This window comes from Anomaloglossus baeobatrachus, chromosome 2 (assembly GCF_048569485.1).
Source record: "Anomaloglossus baeobatrachus isolate aAnoBae1 chromosome 2, aAnoBae1.hap1, whole genome shotgun sequence".
Classification (NCBI taxonomy): Eukaryota; Metazoa; Chordata; class Amphibia; order Anura; family Aromobatidae; genus Anomaloglossus; species Anomaloglossus baeobatrachus.
Window position 1 is genome coordinate 461,570,689 of NC_134354.1, and position 19,487 is coordinate 461,590,175.

A 19,487-nucleotide genomic window follows, 5' to 3' on the forward strand; every position below is an offset into this window, starting at 1 on the left:
TCAGACGCAGGCACGCTCGCATGACACTCGGATCCTGCTGTGCTGCCAGCGCGAGTCAAGTCTCATGCGAGCATCGCAGTAGGGCCCCGTGTGGCTCCAGCCTTACCATGGCAGTCATGGCCTTATGGTTGCCATCTTTGGTGTTCCATGAAGCTTAGCTGCGGCCACAGAATATTTAGTTCACCTAGAGGGTACTTAAAAAAAACAATAAAGAGGAAGAAAAAGTCTAAATGCTTTAATTACCTTTGCTTAGTTCACACATACTAACAAAACAGTAAAAATTAAAATTTAGATTTTTATGAGCTAAACAGTAATAATGCAGCGACATGACAAGAAGCGGGGAGAAGTGTCCCATTCTGCTGATGAGCGCGGCCCCCAGAGGTCGGACCCTCACCGATCCATGTTGTGGATAGGTGATAATTAGTTCTCACCAATGCCTTTAAGGCTGTGTGCGTACGCTGCGGATTTGCTGCAGAAAATGTGTCTAACATTGCTGCAGTCATTCCCCAGAAAATCTTATGGGTTTTAAAAAATGCTGTGCACACACTGCGTTTTTTTTATACCCGCGGATTTTCCGCTGCAGAATTAATGAGCATGTCACCTCTTTTCTGCAGGTACCTGTGGTTTTTTGCCAGGAACTAACCTGCGGAAAATCTGCGGCAAACCGCGGTAAAACCGCATGCGGATTTCACTTCGGTTATTAACCACGAGTGTGGGATTCTTTAAGACGGTCCAGATTTTTCTTAAGAAAAAGGCACTTTCTAGTGCGCACATAGCCTAAGAACTGGACACAGCACACAAGGCTGCACGTCACTAGGGCTTGTTCACACGTGGCATTTCTCATGCACGCACTGCTTATTTCTTGCAGATATGAAGCAGTTTCACATCTGCACATCAATTCTCTGTTTGTCAGCCATTCAAATGAATAGAGGAAAAAAGCATAACAAAACATGTATTTTAAAGATGCGTTTTTCCTGCCAAGACACGCGTTTTTGGTGCAGATAACGCTTGTCGGTGAGGCGTTGCAGGCAGAGGTTACAGTATGTACTGTGCGTCAGTAATAAGTCCCCGCTACAAGCTCGGACACACAAGGCCAGGCACGTGTATTACTCTGCGGCACCAGCGGCTGCACCAGGCAATGCCCGCAGCTCTCAAGCCTCTGTACGCCGCTTACAGGAGGCGCCATCACGGGGCGGTCCTAGTGCCTGACGGTCACCCCTCCCTGAGCTGCAGGACCGCGCAGCATACAACGTCCAGCACCAGGAGCTGAGCGGAGACAGAGCTCCGGGTACTCCTCTGCCAATCACATTCCTCCGCCCACATAGCCGCATACGTGGCTTACACTATACGTAGCACGCTGCGTGCTGACGTCACCAGCCTAATGTATTGTTATCGGCACAAGTGTTTTTGCCTTCTGCGCCTTTAAACGTGACGTCACTCTCTCGCTGCCCAGTTGCATTCGCGTCGAAACTATGTTCCTCCTCCTGTTTTAAAGGGAAAGTCACAACTATCCGAGGCCTGCCCGGCCTCCCACTGTCCCCGGTGTGTCCTGCAGCCCGTTCAGCTGAGACGAAGGCGCGCTTTACGGCCATGACAGAAGGTAACTGAGCAGATGGCGGCCGTGTCTGTAGTGGTGTGTACGGGGTGGGAGCCCCGTGCTCTGCCATATGGTCCACCAATGGCAGTGGAGATGTGGCCCTATCATGTTGCTGCTCCCATTTTCTACAGGGTCTGTAGTAGGAGAGCTGCAATCTGATTGGTTGCTGCAGGCAGCTCCTACATTTTTGATTTATCGATGTTACACAAGAGTCATGTGACTGAGTAACTATTTCTGTGATTTCTCTGTCCTTCAGGCTCTAAAGGAATTGTACCTTCCTGTTACTCCCGTCTGCAGCTTACAGAAATGTTCTGCATGAAAGACTAGTGTGAAAGTGCCCCAAAATGTGTGGGGAGCTGAATGATCAGGCATGTTGTCACTCAGTATGCCCCATCCTTTGTACCTGCCGGAGAGGATGATCGGCAGAGTATGGGGAGCTGAATGATCAGGCATGTTGTCACTCAGTATGCCCATCCTTTGTACCTGCCGGAGAGGATGATCGGCAGAGAGAGTATGAGGTGCTGAATGATCAGGCATGTTGTCACTCAGTATGCCCCATCCTTTGTACCTGCCGGAGAGGATGATCGGCAGAGTATGGGGAGCTGAATGATCAGGCATGTTGTCACTCAGTATGCCCATCCTTTGTACCTGCCGGAGAGGATGATCAGCAGAGAGAGTATGAGGTGCTGAATGATCAGGCATGTTGTCACTCAGTATGCCCCATCCTTTGTACCTGCTGGAGAGGATGATCGGCAGAGTATGGGGTGCTGAATGATGAGGCATGTTGTCACTCAGTATGCCCCATCCTTTGTACCTGCCGGAGAGGATGATCAGAAGAGTGTGGGGTTGTGACACATAACTGTCAGCCATGTGTTCAAAAGCGAAAACATAGCAGAGTTTGCTGCAAACGGGTGGATCTCGCCCACAATGAAGTCTGGAGGGAAAGCTGCAAAGAGAATTAAACTGGGAATAAAAATTATTCCCTTTTTTTTTTTTTTTTTAATGTTGATTATTACAGCCAAATGTATATTTTCTTCTATTTGTTGCCTTTCCACATTTCATTAGATACGTATAAAACTTGATTTTAATCGGGGAAAACTATTTTGGGCTGTAGATATTTATTCCATTATAACGAACATGGTGTATATACATTTTTTTTTTCTCCCCCCCCCCCCCCCCTGTGCATGTTTTAAACAACTTTACATTTTCAATGAATTTTCTTAGTCGTAGGTGTCTGAAATGTGCATGGTAGTCTTTTTTTTCTTTGTCGCTCCATTGGGAGACCCAGACAATTGGGGTGTATAGCTTCTGCCTCCGGAGGCCACACAAAGTATTACACTTTAAAAGTGTAACCCCTCCCCTCTGCCTATACACCCACCGTGCATCACGGGCTCCTCAGTTTTTATGCTTTGTGCGAAGGAGGCACACATGCACGCAAGCTCAACAATTTAGTCAGCAGCAGCTGCTGACTATATCGGATGGAAGAAAAGAGGGCCCCTAACAGGGCCCCCCGCATGCTCCCTTCTCACCCCACTCTGGTGTCGGCGGTGCTGTTAAGGTTGAGGTACCCATTGCGGGTACAAAGGCTGGAGCCACATGCTGTTTTCCTTCCCCATCCCTTAGGGGCTCTGGGTGAAGTGGGATCCTAACCGGTCACCAGGCACTGGGACCGTGCTCCCTCTGCAGCCCCTGGGGAATCTGCTGGACAGGAGACCGGGTATTGTCAGGGACAGGCCCTGCTCCTCTGAGGTACTCTGTGTCCCCTTGGGGACGGCGCATAGAGCGCCTGTGTAATGGACGCTGCAGCAGCTGCTGGGTGTGTTTGTGCGCCGGGACTACCGCGCTGACCGCGCTTGTTTGCCGGCCGCGCTTATAACTTTAGTCCCCGGCTTTTGCGGCCTAGTACCGCATACTCCCGCCCCCGGGCCTGCCAGTCGGGGGTAAGGGCGGGACGCTGCACTGGACGTCAGCGCTGAGGGCTGCAGCATACTTAGTATCCTCCTCCCCCCTCACTGAGCACTGCAGGGCACCAGATTCCCGCACTTTCTGAGGCACGCCCACGGCTCCCTCCTCCTCTCAGAACGCTGGCAGCCATTCCTATCAGCACTTCTGACGCTGGAGAACTTCAGAGGGGAGACAACACCGAGCTCCACAGCTCTGGGAGGCCCAGGCAGGGAATCTGGTGGTCACACAACCGCTGAGGGCGGTCGGTAAGCCGCACCTGTTACTAGGTGCTGGCCCCCCTGGGTGCCGAAGTGTATATTTATATGCTTATATTGTATACATTTACTCTGTACGGCCGCACTATTTGCTTTTGGCTATATACCCTCTCTGATTGCTCTAAGAGGAGACAACAGCATGTCGTCCGCAAAAAGCAAGGGTGCCAAGGCACAGGCTTACTTTGCAATCTGTACCTCATGTGCGGCTATGCTACCTGCAGGTTCCACCTACCCTCATTGTGTGCAATGCTCGGCCCCTGTGACACTCACTCAGCCGGAGCCTCTGCCACTGGTGGGACCCTCGGCCCAGGTGGAACCACCTGCTGCCACTGTCCAGGTGACAGGGACAGAGTTTGCAGTATTCGCTGACAAACTTTCTGAGTCTATGGATAAATGGTCTGCTAAGATACTAGAAGCTTTGCAGTCCAGACCTGTAACACAGGCCCCGGGCACTGTTGAATCATTGCTCTCAGCCCCCCCTCGGTCGGCGCAGCAAAGTGCTCCTGGGGCGACTCATAGGTCCCACGGTGAGGACTCCGACACGGACCGCAGTCCCAGACCGGCTAAGCGGGCTCGCTGGGAGCTTCCCTCGACTTCATCACACTGCTCAGGGTCTCAGCATGAGGACTCTCTGGAGGATGAAGCGGAGGTGGCAGATCAGGGCTCTGATCCTGACGCCGCTCTCAACCTTGATACACCTGAAGGGGACGCCATAGTAAACGACCTTATAGCGTCCATCAATCAGGTGTTGGATCTTTCTCCTCCAGCTCCTCCGATTGAGGAGTCAGCTTCTCAGCAGGAGAAATTCCATTTTAGGTTTCCCAAACGTACACTGAGTGCGTTTCTTGATCACTCCGACTTCAGAGATACAGTCCAGAAACACCGAGCTTTTCCAGATAAGCGCTTTACTAAGCGCCTTAATGACACACGTTATCCCTTCCCCCCTGACGTAGTCAAGGGTTGGGCTCAGTGTCCCAAGGTGGATCCTCCAGTCTCTAGACTGGTGGCTAGATCCATAGTTGCAGTGGCAGATGGTGCTTCACTCTTGGATGCCACTGACAGGCAGATAGAGCTCCTGATGAAATCCATCTATGAAGCTATCGGCGCGTCCTTTGCTCCGGCATTCGCAGCCGTATGGGCACTCCAAGCTATCTCAGCTTGTCAGTCTGAGATTAATGCAGTCACACGTGCCTCTACTCCGCAGGTTGTGTCCTTAACCTCTCAGGCGTCGGCGTTTGCGTCCTACGCCATGAATGCTGTCCTGGACTCTGCAAGCCGTACGGCGGTAGCATACGCCAATTCGGTGGCAGTCCCCAGGGCCATGTGGCTACGTGAATGGAAGGCAGACTCTGCTTCCAAAAAGTTCTTAACCGGTTTGCCATTTTCTGGCGACCGCCTGTTTGGCGAGCAATTGGATGAAATCATTAAACAATCCAAGGGAAAGGACTCGTCCTTACCCCAGTCCAAACCAAACAGACCTCAACAACGGAAGGTACAATCGAGGTTTCGGTCCTTTCGGCCCTCAGCCAGGTCTCAATTCTCCTCGTCCAACAGGCCACAGAAGGGCCAGAGGAACTCTGATTCATGGCGGTCTAAGTCACGTCCTAAAAAGACCGCCGGAGGAACCGCTCCCAAAGCGGCCTCCTCATGACTTTCGGCCTCCCCAAACCGCATCCTCGGTCGGTGGCAGGCTCTCCCGCTTTGGCGACGCCTGGTTGCCACATGTCCAAGACCGATGGGTGAGAGACATTCTGTCTCACGGTTACAGGATAGAGTTCCGCTCTCGTCCTCCGACTCGTTTCTTCAGAACATCTCCGCCCCCCGAGCGAGCCGATGCTCTTCTTCAGGCGGTGAGCACTCTGAAGGCAGAAGGAGTGGTGATCCCTGTTCCCCTTCAGCAATGGGGTCACGGTTTTTACTCCAACTTGTTTGTGGTGCCAAAAAAGGACGGATCTTTCCGTCCCGTTCTGGACCTCAAACTGCTCAACAGACACGTGAAAACCAGGCGGTTCCGGATGGAATCTCTCCGCTCCGTCATCGCCTCGATGTCCCAGGGAGACTTCCTAGCCTCAATCGACATCAGGGATGCTTATCTCCACGTGCCGATTGCACCAGAGCATCAGCGCTTCCTGCGTTTCGCCATCGGGGACGAACACCTTCAGTTCGTGGCACTGCCTTTCGGCCTGGCGACAGCCCCACGGGTCTTCACCAAGGTCATGGCAACTGTGGTAGCAGTCCTACACTCTCAGGGACACTCGGTGATCCCTTACTTAGACGATCTCCTTGTCAAGGCCCCCTCTCGGGTGGCATGCCAACACAGCCTGAACATTGCTCTGGAGACTCTCCAGAGATTCGGGTGGATCATCAATTTCCCAAAGTCAAAATTGACACCGACCCAATCGCAGACATATCTCGGGATGGAGTTTCATACTCTCTCAGCGATAGTGAAACTTCCGCTGGACAAACAGCGTTCACTACGGACAGGGGTGCAATCTCTCCTTCGAGTCCAGTCGCACCCCTTGAGGCGCCTCATGCACTTCCTAGGGAAGATGGTGGCAGCAATGGAGGCAGTTCCATTTGCGCAGTTTCATCTGCGTCCACTTCAATAGGACATTCTCCGCAAATGGGACAGGAAGTCGACGTCCCTCGACAGGAACGTCTCCCTTTCTCGGGCAGCCAAGGCCTCCCTTCAGTGGTGGCTTCTTCCCACTTCTTTGTCGAAGGGGAAATCATTCCTGCCCCCATCCTGGGCTGTGGTCACGACGGACGCGAGTCTGTCAGGGTGAGGAGCGGTCTTCCTCCACCACAGGGCTCAGGGTACCTGGACTCAGCCAGAGTCCTCCCTTCAGATCAATGTTCTAGAGATAAGGGCAGTGTATCTAGCCCTAAAGGCGTTCCAGCCGTGGCTGGAAGGCAGGCAGATCCGAATTCAGTCGGACAACGCCACGGCGGTGGCATACATCAACCACCAAGGCGGCACACGCAGTCGGCAAGCCTTCCAGGAAGTTCGGCGGATTCTGCTGTGGGTGGAAGCCACAGCCTCCACCATCTCCGCAGTTCACATCCTGGGCGTAGAAAACTGGGAAGCAGACTTTCTCAGTCGCCAGGGCATGGACGCAGGGGAATGGTCTCTTCACGCGGACGTGTTTCAAGAGATCTGTTGCCGCTGGGGGAAGCCGGACGTCAACCTAATGGCGTCCCGGCACAACAACAAGGTCCCGGCATTCATGGCACGGTCTCAAGATCACAGAGCTCTGGCGGCAGACGCATTAGTTCAGGATTGGTCGCAGTTTCGACTGCCTTATGTATTTCCTCCTCTGGCACTGCTGCCCAGAGTGTTACGCAAGATCAGGTCCGACTGCCGCCACGCCATCCTCATCGCCCCAGACTGGCCGAGGAGGTCGTGGTACCCGGATCTGTGGCATCTCACGGTGGGTCAACCGTGGGCACTACCAGACCGACCAGACTTACTGTCTCAAGGGCCATTTTTCCATCTGAATTCTGCGGCCCTCAACCTGACTGTGTGGCCATTGAGTCCTGGATCCTAGCGTCTTCAGGGTTATCTCAAGAGGTCATTGCCACTATGAGACAGGCCAGGAAACCAACGTCCGCCAAGATCTACCACAGGACGTGGAGGATCTTCTTATCCTGGTGCTCTGATCAGGGTTTTACTCCCTGGCCATTTGCCTTGCCCACTTTTCTGTCCTTCCTTCAATCCGGAATGGAAAAGGGTTTGTCTCTCGGCTCTCTTAAGGGACAAGTCTCGGCGCTCTCTGTGTTTTTTCAAAAGCGTCTAGCCAGGCTTCCGCAGGTACGCACGTTCCTGCAGGGGGTTTGCCACATAGTCCCTCCTTACAAGCGTCCGCTAGAACCCTGGGATCTGAACAGGGTGCTAACGGCTCTTCAGAAACCACCTTTCGAGCCAATGAGAGATATTTCTCTTTCACGCCTTTCGCAGAAGGTGGTCTTCCTAGTGGCAGTCACATCACTTCGGAGAGTGTCTGAGCTAGCTGCACTGTCATGCAAAGCCCCCTTCCTGGTGTTTCACCAGGACAAGGTGGTTCTGCGTCCGGTTCCGGAATTTCTCCCTAAGGTGGTATCCCCTTTTCATCTCAATCAGGATATCTCCTTACCTTCTTTTTGCCCTCATCCAGTTCACCAATGTGAAAAGGATTTGCACTTGTTAGATCTTGTAAGAGCACTCAGACTCTACATTTCTCGTACGGCGCCCCTGCGCCGCTCGGATGCGCTCTTTGTCCTTGTCGCTGGCCAGCGTAAAGGGTCGCAGGCTTCCAAGTCAACCTTGGCTCGGTGGATCAAGGAACCAATTCTTGAAGCCTACCGTTCTTCTGGGCTTCCGGTTCCTTCAGGGCTGAAAGCCCATTCTACCAGAGCCGTGGGTGCGTCCTGGGCATTGCGGCACCAGGCTACGGCTCAGCAGGTGTGTCAGGCGGCTACCTGGTCGAGCCTGCACACTTTCACGAAACACTATCAGGTGCATACCTACGCTTCGGCAGATGCCAGCCTAGGTAGGCGAGTCCTTCAGGCGGCGGTTGCCCACCTGTAGGAAGGGGCCGTTTTACGGCTCTATTACCGTGGTATTATTTTACCCACCCAGGGACTGCTTTTGGACGTCCCAATTGTCTGGGTCTCCCAATGGAGCGACAAAGAAGAAGGGAATTTTGTTTACTTACCGTAAATTCCTTTTCTTCTAGCTCCTATTGGGAGACCCAGCACCCGCCCCTGTTCCCTTCGGGCTGTTGTTCTTTGTGTACACATGTTGTTCATGTTGAATTGTTCTGGGTTCATGGTTTTCAGTTCTCCGAACATCCTTCGGATTGAATTTACCTTAGACCAATTTATAAGTTCCTCCTTCCTGCTTTTGCACCAAAACTGAGGAGCCCGTGATGCACGGGGGGTGTATAGGCAGAGGGGAGGGGTTTACACTTTTAAGTGTAATACTTTGTGTGGCCTCCGGAGGCAGAAGCTATACACCCCAATTGTCTGGGTCTCCCAATAGGAGCTAGAAGAAAAGGAATTTACGGTAAGTAAACAAAATTCCCTTCTTTTTTTTTTTCTCCCCTTGCACACATCAGTGATTCTGGTACGTATGTTACTGTTTTTACATGTACCTGACTCACGGACATAGCCAGTCCTTTTAATATCAATGGGTCTGCGCGCACACATCAGTCATTTCTCACTTACCGCGTTTTTCTGTGGCATACATGCGTGTCCATGTGTTTTCTGGCATCACTGATGTGACACGGACCACACAGTGGTGTGATCCCTGTGACATATACAAGAAAAAAACATGTCTTTGAAAAGAAAAGATTTTTATACTCCCCTTCTCCAGCCATGCTGTCTTCGGCCGCTGCTGTCTGCTGCTTCCAGTCCGGCTAATTATGCTCATGAATATTCACTGCACTGCCAAACCAGAAGTAGCAGCAGCGTGGGACACAACAGAGCCAGACAGATCAGCACCACGGAGAGCAGCGGCGTGGACAGGTGAGTATAGGAGTGCCTGATCTCAATGTGCTCTCATGGAAAACACACAGAGAACATATGTGTGCCAAAATCACGGCACACGGAGGGCCCTATACATCTTTAACACGTCAGTATAAATCTGTTTTTCACTGACATGTGAAGGGGGCCTAAAAGGGGTATGTTTAAAAGGTTTGTCTGTAGCATGTAATATTGATGACATTATCCTTAGGACAGGTCATTAGAGGGGTTCTCCGTTACTCGGACAACCCCTTCTCAATCAGACTGTTTGCCCCTATTAAAATAAAAACACCTATACTTGCCACTGGTACTGTTACAGTGATGTTGGCACTCGCTGTCCCGGGGCTCACATGACGTTGTAACATAATACAAGCTCTGCCCCCAATCAGCGCTGGCTTCCCTCTATCTGCCTTCTGATGTATCAAACATCAAGAGAAGTGAGCAGCCATCCTCAGATCCGACTTCCTCTTGGTGCTTGATACCTCCAAAGGCAGATAGAAGGAAGCCAGCGCTGATTGGGGGCAGAGCTTGTATAGTGTTACAATGTCATGTGAGCCCCGGGAGAGCTGAGTACACTGGAGGGGAATATAAGGGCTTGCTCACATTTGTGTATAAATCGTATGAGTGCCATCTGATGTTTATTGGTAGCACTCTCTTCAATGTAATACTATAGAGCTGTGCCAATCAGCATTTGTTGTTTTTTTTTTTTTTTCCTCTCATGCTCGTTCGGCATTAGGAAAAAAATTGCTGCAATAGGCAGTGTCTCAGATCACGCGCAACCATACAGTGCGAGTGCGTGTGTAATACTGGACTGCACTGATTGACATCTGAGTGCACCCTGATATACAACAGGCAGTGGAGAGGATGTAGAAATGAATCTCTCGCCTTCTCCGCATCTGTGTCTCTCAGACCACAGTATGACAGTATTATAACACTCAAAGGTCCGGGGAGCCTCTGTTCGGAGTCTCTGCACAGAAAATAGCCAGATATCCCTCCGGGAAGATATATATATATATATATATATATATATATATATATATATATATATATATATATATATATATATATATATATATATATATATATATATATATATATATATATATATATATATATATATATATATATATATATATATATATATATATATATATATATATATATATATATATATATATATATATATATATATATATATATATATATATATATATATATATATATATACACATATATATACACATATATATACACATATATATACACATATATATACACATATATATACACATATATATACACATATATATACACATATATATACACATATATATACACATATATATATATACACACACACTCGGCGCTCACTCTCAGCAGAGCCTGAGCTGTCATTAACACATCACACCAGACTCGCATCACATGCTATGCTCTAGTGTGACCCCGACCTAATGGGGTTAAATTACCCGGCCCTAACACTCTTATTGAGAAAGGGTTTTCCAAGTAGTGGATAACACACATAATATTATTGGTTGGGGGCTGACTGCCAGGACCCCCACCAACCACATTTTTGCTCTGTTGGCAGCTAGACGTAATCACTAGGGATGATCGAATACCACAAATATTCGGCTACGCCCATATTCGCCGAATAGGTCGCCACTATTTGCGAATACTCGATGCGCAATGTAAGTCTATGGGAAAACCGAATAACAACTACTCGGGCTTCCCATAGACTTACATTGCGCATTGAATATTCGCATAGTGGCGACCTATTCGTCAGATATTCGTGAAGCCGAATATTGCCGAATATTTGTGATATTCGATCATCCCTAGTAATCACTTAACAGAGCTGAACAGCACAGCCAGATACATTGTACAATGGCCACTCGTGGATGCTGCAGATTACCGATATACCTGAATGTGCTAATCTTCAGTACTCCGCAGCGGCTGCTACACATCACACCGCTCTGCACTGCTCCGCTCCCTCCTGTTTACATCCAGCTGCCCCCAGAGTGGATGTTTGTTTGGCATTTGTTTACATAATTTGTCCATTAATTGATCTCCAAATCCTATTTGAAATGTAATCCTTTACAGCAGACATTATGCTTTGGGTTTCCATTGGGATCCACATGTTAGTTGCTTCTTATGTTTGCACATGTTTTTGTCTTTCAGCTTTTTATGAAGGGAACATTTAAACTTCTTCATCGGGCAGCGAGAACCTTCTACCAGCTAGCAACAAACAAAACTTTGCAGTGTCCTCCTGCTTTACACTGCTATTCTTCTCCCTTACCTCATCCTGGTACCTCACATTTAAAGTTTGCTCTTCAGATATCTAGTTGCCACAACATGGCGGAGCAGCGGTACTGTGTAGAGTATGCCAAGCGCGGGACTGCTGGCTGCAAGAAATGTAAGGAAAAAATTGGAAAAGGACTAGTGCGGATTGGGAAAATCGTTCCAAATCCCTTTAGTGAATCTGCTGGAGATATGAAGGAGTGGTACCATATCAAGTGTATGTTTGAGAAACTGGAGCGTGTTCGGGCCACTACCAAGAAGATTGATGACCTTACAGACCTGGAAGGCTGGCAAGAACTACAAGACTCCGAGAAAGCGCTGATAAACCAGCATGTCACAGGTAATTAGAGGAAATGTGTTGGCTCATGAAAATCTCCCCTTTGTTAATAAATATGTCCCATCACACTTCAGTAGGGTGATGTCCTTTATCCCAACGTCTTGAGCATAGTGCCCTTCTTTTTAGGGGAAAGGTTTCCAAAGGGCATTATACTACACCTGAAATCCTGTTGTGGCGTCGTAGACGTCCCATGGGTCCGAGAGCTGCACGTTTGCCCAGGGTGATGTCAAGGGAGGCTGTAAGGTGCTCCATTGATTGGACTTCCTTCTGTGGAGCATATAAATCTAGACAAAATGAGGGACTGATTGTTTCCAGGCTTACGTTATCAGAGTTATAGTGGCTGTGCGTATGTATAGGAACAGCCCCTTGGGGGGAACATTCAGTAAGTAATTTAGAAGGTCAATGGCAAGACGAATGGAGAAGATAACCTCCGCCAACTCCCCAGCATACTCCAAAAAAAAGGGGTAATAAGTAGAGTTGAGCGGACTGTGAATAATCCAGGTCCGGCGGATCACCGGCGGGTTGACAAAAGTCCGGATCCGATCCGGAATCCGGCCCCATATATGTCAATGGGGAGCGGAATCGAGAGAGAGATGGGGGGCGGAATCGAGAGAGAGGGAGAGAGAGAGAGACACCTCTAGCAGATGGGTGGAATTGACAGCTTTTGATGTGAAGATCCCACCAGTTTGACATTAGTAGTCCATCTTAAGGCCATTTTATCACTATCTGTCTTGAAAAACACCGTTATATACACATTTATAGAGATCCTAGTTTCTGTCTTTCTTAGGGAAAGTTGTGTATTACATTATTCCACATTACAGTCTTTGAAGTGCAAGTGCAGCTTTATTCCACAGTATTTAATATATACAGTAAGTTGAAATGTAGGCTTCATTGGTAGCTTTCAGTAGACTATTTGTTAAAATCCATTGTAATCTTGTCCTATAACTTCTACCTTCTTCAGAGCTTGCTGCCAAAGCAGGGGCCGCAGCCACTCCTCGGAAAAAAACACCTTCCAAAGCCAACCAGACCCCAGGAGCACAGAGTACCACTCCTGCCAAAACACCAGCTGCAAACCCTTCACCCTTGAAATTTTCAGGCTTTTCAGGTATGTACAAAAAATAAAGCTGTCCAGCTCACCACTCCTTCGAGAGGTAGAACTGTGGATTCCTGCGTAGACAGTGTATGGAGAGCCAGGCCGGTTCCTATGTACCTGGTTTTAGAGAAGGAAAATAGGAAAATAAAATTTTAAGCAAAAATTGTGGTCATGACGAACGGTTATGGGGCGAGGATCTGCTGCTGACACTATTATGGGGGTAATGTCCCCAAATTCTCTACTAAGGTACCCCTTCCTGGTAATGATCCTCCTGCTGTGTGTATGTATGTATGTATGTATGTATATATGTATATGTGTGTGTGTGTGTGTGTGTGTGTGTGTGTGTGTGTGTGTGTGTGTGTGTGTGTGTGTCCCTCATCCTGGTATAGCCCCATCTTGCTGTATACTGCCATCCTGGCATGTGCTCCCATTCTGCTATATACCCCATCCTGGTATATGGCCGCATCATGCTATATACCCCATCCTGGCATATGGCCGTATCCTGCTATATACCCCCATCCTGGTATGTGCTCCCATCCTGCTATATATGCCATCATCCTGCTCATATACCCCCATCCTGCTCAAATACCCCCATCCTGCTCATATACCCCCTTCCTGCTATATGTCCTGCATCCTGTAGCACACAAAAATAAACGTTTATACTCTCCTTTCCTCGCTCCATGCAGCATTGCTCCTCCTCCTGTCTGTGCCGGCAGCGCTGTGTGGAGCCAGCCACGATCCCTGCAGCATCGCAATGTCCTCATGTCTGTGCTGGCGCGGCTGTGTGTGGACACGTGCGCACAGCACCACTAGTCTCCACACAGCCGCGGTCGGGAGACAGGAGGACATCGCGATGCTGCAGGGATCGTGGCCGGCTCCACACAGCGCTGCCGGCACAGACAGGAGGAGATCGCGGTGCTGCGGGGAGCAGTGAATACAGCCGCACATGATCACTCCAGGCTGTAGTTGCCAGGGGTGATCATGCCAGCCGGCTGTTTACTATGCGCTCATCCCCCGCTCATCCCGCCCACCTGTCAGCGCCGGCTTCAGCGTTGAGAGATGGGCGGGAGGATGACCGTGCATTTGTAATGAGCGGGCCCACGTGTTCACGGCAGGCGCTGCTCATGCCTCCGATGACTCGCAGCACCCTCATTACCCGCAGCCCTACATTCAGACTATAAGACGCACCCTCCACTTTCCCCCAACATTTGGGGGGGAAGTGCGTCTTATAGTCCGAAAAATATGGTATATTGAAAGGAGGTAAATGTATAATGACCCAGCATCAGAGCTGTATTATTATACATTCATCTACATGTTAGATTTGTGTTTGATAAATAGAAGCCGTTCACATTACACTGTTACAGGAAACATCATATAGCGGATATGTGACAACACCATGATGCACGGAAGCTACCAAGTTCGGCATGCCCTAAAATCAGATGTTGTCTTGCCACATCTGCTGCATGGTGGTTTTAAAAACCACCAAGTCACTGTTTGCAGAACTCTAGGAGACACTTTAAAGGTCTAAATGTTTCCACTTCTTGTTCTCCCAGCAAAACCAGATCCAGCTTCACCTTCACCCAGTTCTAGCAGTGGCTCAAGCCTTTCCACAGCACAGTGTGACCCCAAACACAAGGACTGTCTGCTGCGTGAATTCCGTAAGCTATGTGTTATGGTAGCAGACCAGGCAAGCTACAACACCAAGACCCAGATCATTCATGACTTTCTGACTAAGGGAAGCGGTGGAGGTAAGACATTGTGTCAAGTGAAAAAGGAGGTCTAGCTGATTCTTTGGGGTTGTGTGGGTATAATATATATTCTAAATCTCTGTAAACTTCACCATAATCCTGTCACATCAGTAGGCAGTACAAGACCATAGATGAAACTCCCTTATTCCTTCACAAGCTGTTGTACTATGTTTGGTCAACTCCTAAATATATGGTGCATGGGAATATTTACGGGTTTTCCAAGAGTTAGAAAAACACTACTGCTTTCTTCTGGAAATTGTGCCACACCAGTTGATAGTGTCAGGTATTACAGAGCTGAGCTGCACTACCACACACAGCTTGTGATTAAAATGGTTATCCGGGACTTCTATCCTTTTTGCTAGGTCATCAATGTCTGATCAGTCCAGCACCACTGCTGATTAGATGCCACCGCTGCTTGAACTGTTCATTTGCAGAGCTGTATAAAACAACTATATAGTGGCTGCATCTGGGTACGGCACATCTGTTGATTCGAACAGGGGGTGGATTTTCTAGCTCTGCTGTGCAGTTCTGGCCTGCAGTGGCATCAGAATCAGCTTATCGGCTTTGTTGCCGGTGTTGCACCCTCATCAGACATTTGTGACCTATCCTAAGGATAGGTCATCAGTGTTAAAGTCCATGACAGCCCCTTTTAAGTCTCATAATTTTCTTATCCTGGGACCCTGATACATGAGATTTCATAATTGATAAGAATTTTTGGTTTAACTTCCAACAGATGGCTTTCATGGAGACACTTACTTAACCGTGAAGTTGTTGTTACCGGGTGTTATCAAGAATGTGTACAACCTCAACGATAAGCAGATTGTCAAGCTTTATAGTCGGGTGTTCAACTGCAACCAGGAGGAAATGGTTCGAGACCTTGAACAGGTAATGGAAGAAAAAAAATAATTGAAAGGGTTGTCCAGCACTGCTCCCTTCCACATTGGGAGAAAAGGGGCAAACGATGACGCCACATCTGCACATAGGTCCTATTCCACCTGCATGATACTAGTCGACTGTGCAAGGGTGCTGGCAGGTATGTGCAGACTTGACGACATAGACACTACACTCCTCCCAATGCAGACATAATTGATGCCAGACAAGCCTTTAATAAGTGGCCTTCTGTTATTATGTCTTGTGATTACTGTTCTTACACTCCCATGTGTTTTGTGGTTAGGGCGATGTGTCAGAAACTGTTCGAATCTTCTTTGAAGAGAGCAACACTTTCTCACCCGCTGCGAAGAGTCTTCTGACAATTCATGAGGTGGATGACATGCTGAATCAGCTTTCTAAAATGACCAAAGAGGAGGACCAACAGAAAGTCCTGGAAGACATGGCACGCAGGTACATCACCAGGCAGAATGCTTATTCAGTTACTTATCCCCTTCACCACCGGCTGATTTTCCATTTTTCGTTTTTGGCGTCCAGACCATATGAGGTCTTGCTTTTTGCGGGACGACTTGTACTTTGTAATCATGAGTTTTACCATATAGTGTACTGGAAAACAGCAAAAAAAATTTCAAGTGCGGAAAAATTGCAAAAAAAAAAGTGGTTGCATGATTATTTTTGGGATATTTTACTCACGTTTTACCATATTGTGAACAATATGTCGGTATGATTCCCCAGGTCTGTACGATTTCTTAGATACCTAACATGAATAGGTTTACTTTTATCTAATGGGTTAAAAAAAAATTAGATGTTTGTCTAAAAAAAAGTGGCACATTGGACCTTTTCTTCAGTTTTAGGGCTCATGCGCATGTAACTGCTGAATATTCTGCAGTGATTTGACAGCACATGTGCGCGTCAAATCGCTGCAGAAAGTCTACATAATGGATGCAGGGTTTTTATTTTTTTTTGGTTAAACGCTGATTTCATGCGCTATGGCTGATGCCCCCACCATAGACAGAGTGGGAGCTGCATCCAAAGCGCCCGGAATAATTGACATGCTCATTTTATGAACACACGGATTTGGGTCAAAATTTTAGCATCCAAATCGCTGCATTCGTAAAGGCATCGTGCGTACGTATCATGCACAATCTACATAGATTGCAGGCGACGCAGGATGCATGCATTTACACTGCAGTGCTAAATGCAGCGTAAATGCATGCAATTACGCAATGTGCGCATGAGCCCTTAAGATGATAAACTGGCCACATCATAGAATAGTGGCTGCAGAGCTGAATAAAATTGTTTTATTGTTACATTTTTTTTTTTCCTCTTTGTTGCAGTGATATCCGCTTGTAAGTTTTTAGGTTATAATTTATGATAATCCCACCGGGGCATTAATAGAGATTTCTCTATGAGGGTTTGTACATTTTTCCACTGCATGATGTTGACCAATCATAGACAGGATTGAAGAAAAAAAAAAAAAAACAGACCCAATTTAGTTTAGAAAAATCTGCTTCCCCCTCTGAGATGTAATGGACAGCCCTGCTCTGGATCCTCGGCTCTGCTGCTGGGTAATACAGAGCAGGCCTGAGTGTGATTCCACCTTCAGCTCACATTTTCATCCTGGCTAGTTTGTGCATTGCTGTCCATGCCCGTACCATGTTGCATGAGCCTTTACAATTACAATCGGCCCTTTGAACGCTGATGTGGCCCTCGGTGAAATTGAGTTTGACACCCCTTTCCTGAACTCCTCATTCCCTCTTGATAAAAACCCAGCTCATTATTACACCCATTACACTCTATGCTGCAATGGTGTAATAGAGAAGTGAGGAGCAGAGTGAGAAAACATCTACAGATACAGAGGGATGGTGCTGAGCATTGTCACATCCATTTATTTATACAAATGACACGCTTTCTCTTGTGTGTCTTCTTTTCATAGGTTTATTTAATATTTGTCATCCCTTTTTATAAAATATAATTTCTGAAGATTTTGAATAACTCTGCATTCTCTTTAACAAGGGATTGTTTGATTATCCATGCAGTCTCTCAGGGAAACAAACGGTATAATTGACCAAGGCTAACATTTATGTAGACCCTCACTAAAGGCCCAAATGTTCTACTTTCACGATCTGACTACAGATCACAATATATGAACCAAACGTAGAACACCCCCCCCACCCGCCCCTCCCAGGTCACACCTCATGATCCGGCGACACATAGCCAGTACGGACACCATGGTCCATACCTGGAACCAGCCTCGTAGAAAGAAAAGTGTTTGATTGCATGTTACTGAAAGAATGTGTATAATTGACTGTATATCCATAACTAAATAGGGTATATGTTATTGCTTTCAATGTGTGCTTTACATTTGTATTTCTAGATGTACCAGCAATGATCTCAAGTGCATAATTCGTCTGATCAAGCATGATTTGAAGATGAACTCTGGGGCCAAACATGTGTAAGTGATGCTACAAATGTGTTCTTATTCGTACTCTATATTCTAGACAAATCATTAACTTTTTATATAAACCGCAGCCTTTAGCATTGAGGGTTGCCGTGTCCAATTTTTTTTTTTTTCCTTATGCTGCTTACTTACAAAGCGCCATCATGTTGCACAGCACTTTTCAGACGTGATCATCACTGTCACAATCTATATTCCCTACCCATATGTCTTTGGAGAGTGGAAAGAAACCATAGTACCTGGAGGAAACCCACACAAATAAGGAGGGAGACCAACTCCATGCAGATGTTGTCCTTGCTGGGATTTGAACCCAGGGCTGCAAAGCAACAATGTTAAGTACTGAGCCATATATAGCTGGCGATCACCTGAAAAAGGGGAAAGCTGCCCTTGCTTTGAAGAACCTTGATCTATGCATTACCCTGTGATTTCAGGGTGTGCTGTGTAATGCTATATTTCTCCTGCAGAAATGTGCAGATGCCCTCAGTCTGCCCAGGGATAACTGCTAGTCGTCTGGGGTCCACAAACCAGCTGTAGTGCTCGTACTTAGCGTTGGGGAATCTGCTTTATCATAAAAGGTTGCTTTAAAATGACAACACACTTATATAGCTGTTTTAAGAGGAAAAAAAAAAAAAGTATCTCAATTTTTGTTCTAAGATATAAAAACTTAACTAGCCTCCATCTTTGTTTCAGCCTTGATGCTCTGGACCCTAATGCATATGATGCCTTCAAAGCTTCTCGTAATTTAGGAGATGTTGTAGAACGTGTTTTGCGCAACAGACAGCAAGGTCCAGGAATGAAAAAAACACTTACTGTCGAAGCTTCACTTATGACACCAGTTCAACCTATGTTGGTAAAAAAAAAATTTTGAGTTCTCTTTTGAATATATGCAGTGCACTTAAAAGGAATCTATCAGCAGGCTTTTGCCATGTAATCTGAGATCAGCATGATGTAGGGGCTGAGAGCCTGATTGAAGTGACATTTCACTTACTGAGTTGTATGTTGCTGTTTCAATAAAATCTGTGTTTTATCAGCAGGAGACAATCACTGCAGGCCAAGGTGTCTTGTATCCCCTTTGTCCATATCCTGTGTAACCCTGCCCCCACCACTGATTGTCAGCTGTCAGTATACAGTCAGTAGTGTGAGTGAGGTTTATAGAGCTCAGCATTCTGAGCACACTAGATTTGCAGGAGAGAAAACTGTGATTGTAGTCAGTGGTGTGAGTGAGGTTTATAGAGCTCAGCATTCTAAGCACACTAGATTTGCAGGAGAGAAAACTGTGATTGTAGTCAGTGGTGTGAGTGAGGTTTATAGAGCTCAGCATTCTGAGCACACTAGATCTGCAGGAGAGAAAAC

General features: G+C 47.5%; 1 protein-coding gene across 1 annotated transcript in view; it reads left to right on the top strand.

The window, feature by feature from the left end:
• Window positions 1-1,375: 1,375 nt before the first annotated feature.
• The window catches only part of LIG3 (DNA ligase 3), a 55,342-nt gene continuing 37,230 nt past the window's right edge, over window positions 1,376-19,487 (top strand). Inside the window, exons 1-8 of the mRNA XM_075336322.1 lie at window positions 1,376-1,600; window positions 11,491-11,950; window positions 12,909-13,052; window positions 14,594-14,788; window positions 15,522-15,673; window positions 15,963-16,129; window positions 18,054-18,131; window positions 18,825-18,984. Coding sequence (XP_075192437.1) covers window positions 11,497-11,950; window positions 12,909-13,052; window positions 14,594-14,788; window positions 15,522-15,673; window positions 15,963-16,129; window positions 18,054-18,131; window positions 18,825-18,984 — 1,350 coding nt within the window. The 5' untranslated portion in view covers window positions 1,376-1,600; window positions 11,491-11,496. The remainder of the gene's footprint in view (window positions 1,601-11,490; window positions 11,951-12,908; window positions 13,053-14,593; window positions 14,789-15,521; window positions 15,674-15,962; window positions 16,130-18,053; window positions 18,132-18,824; window positions 18,985-19,487) is intronic.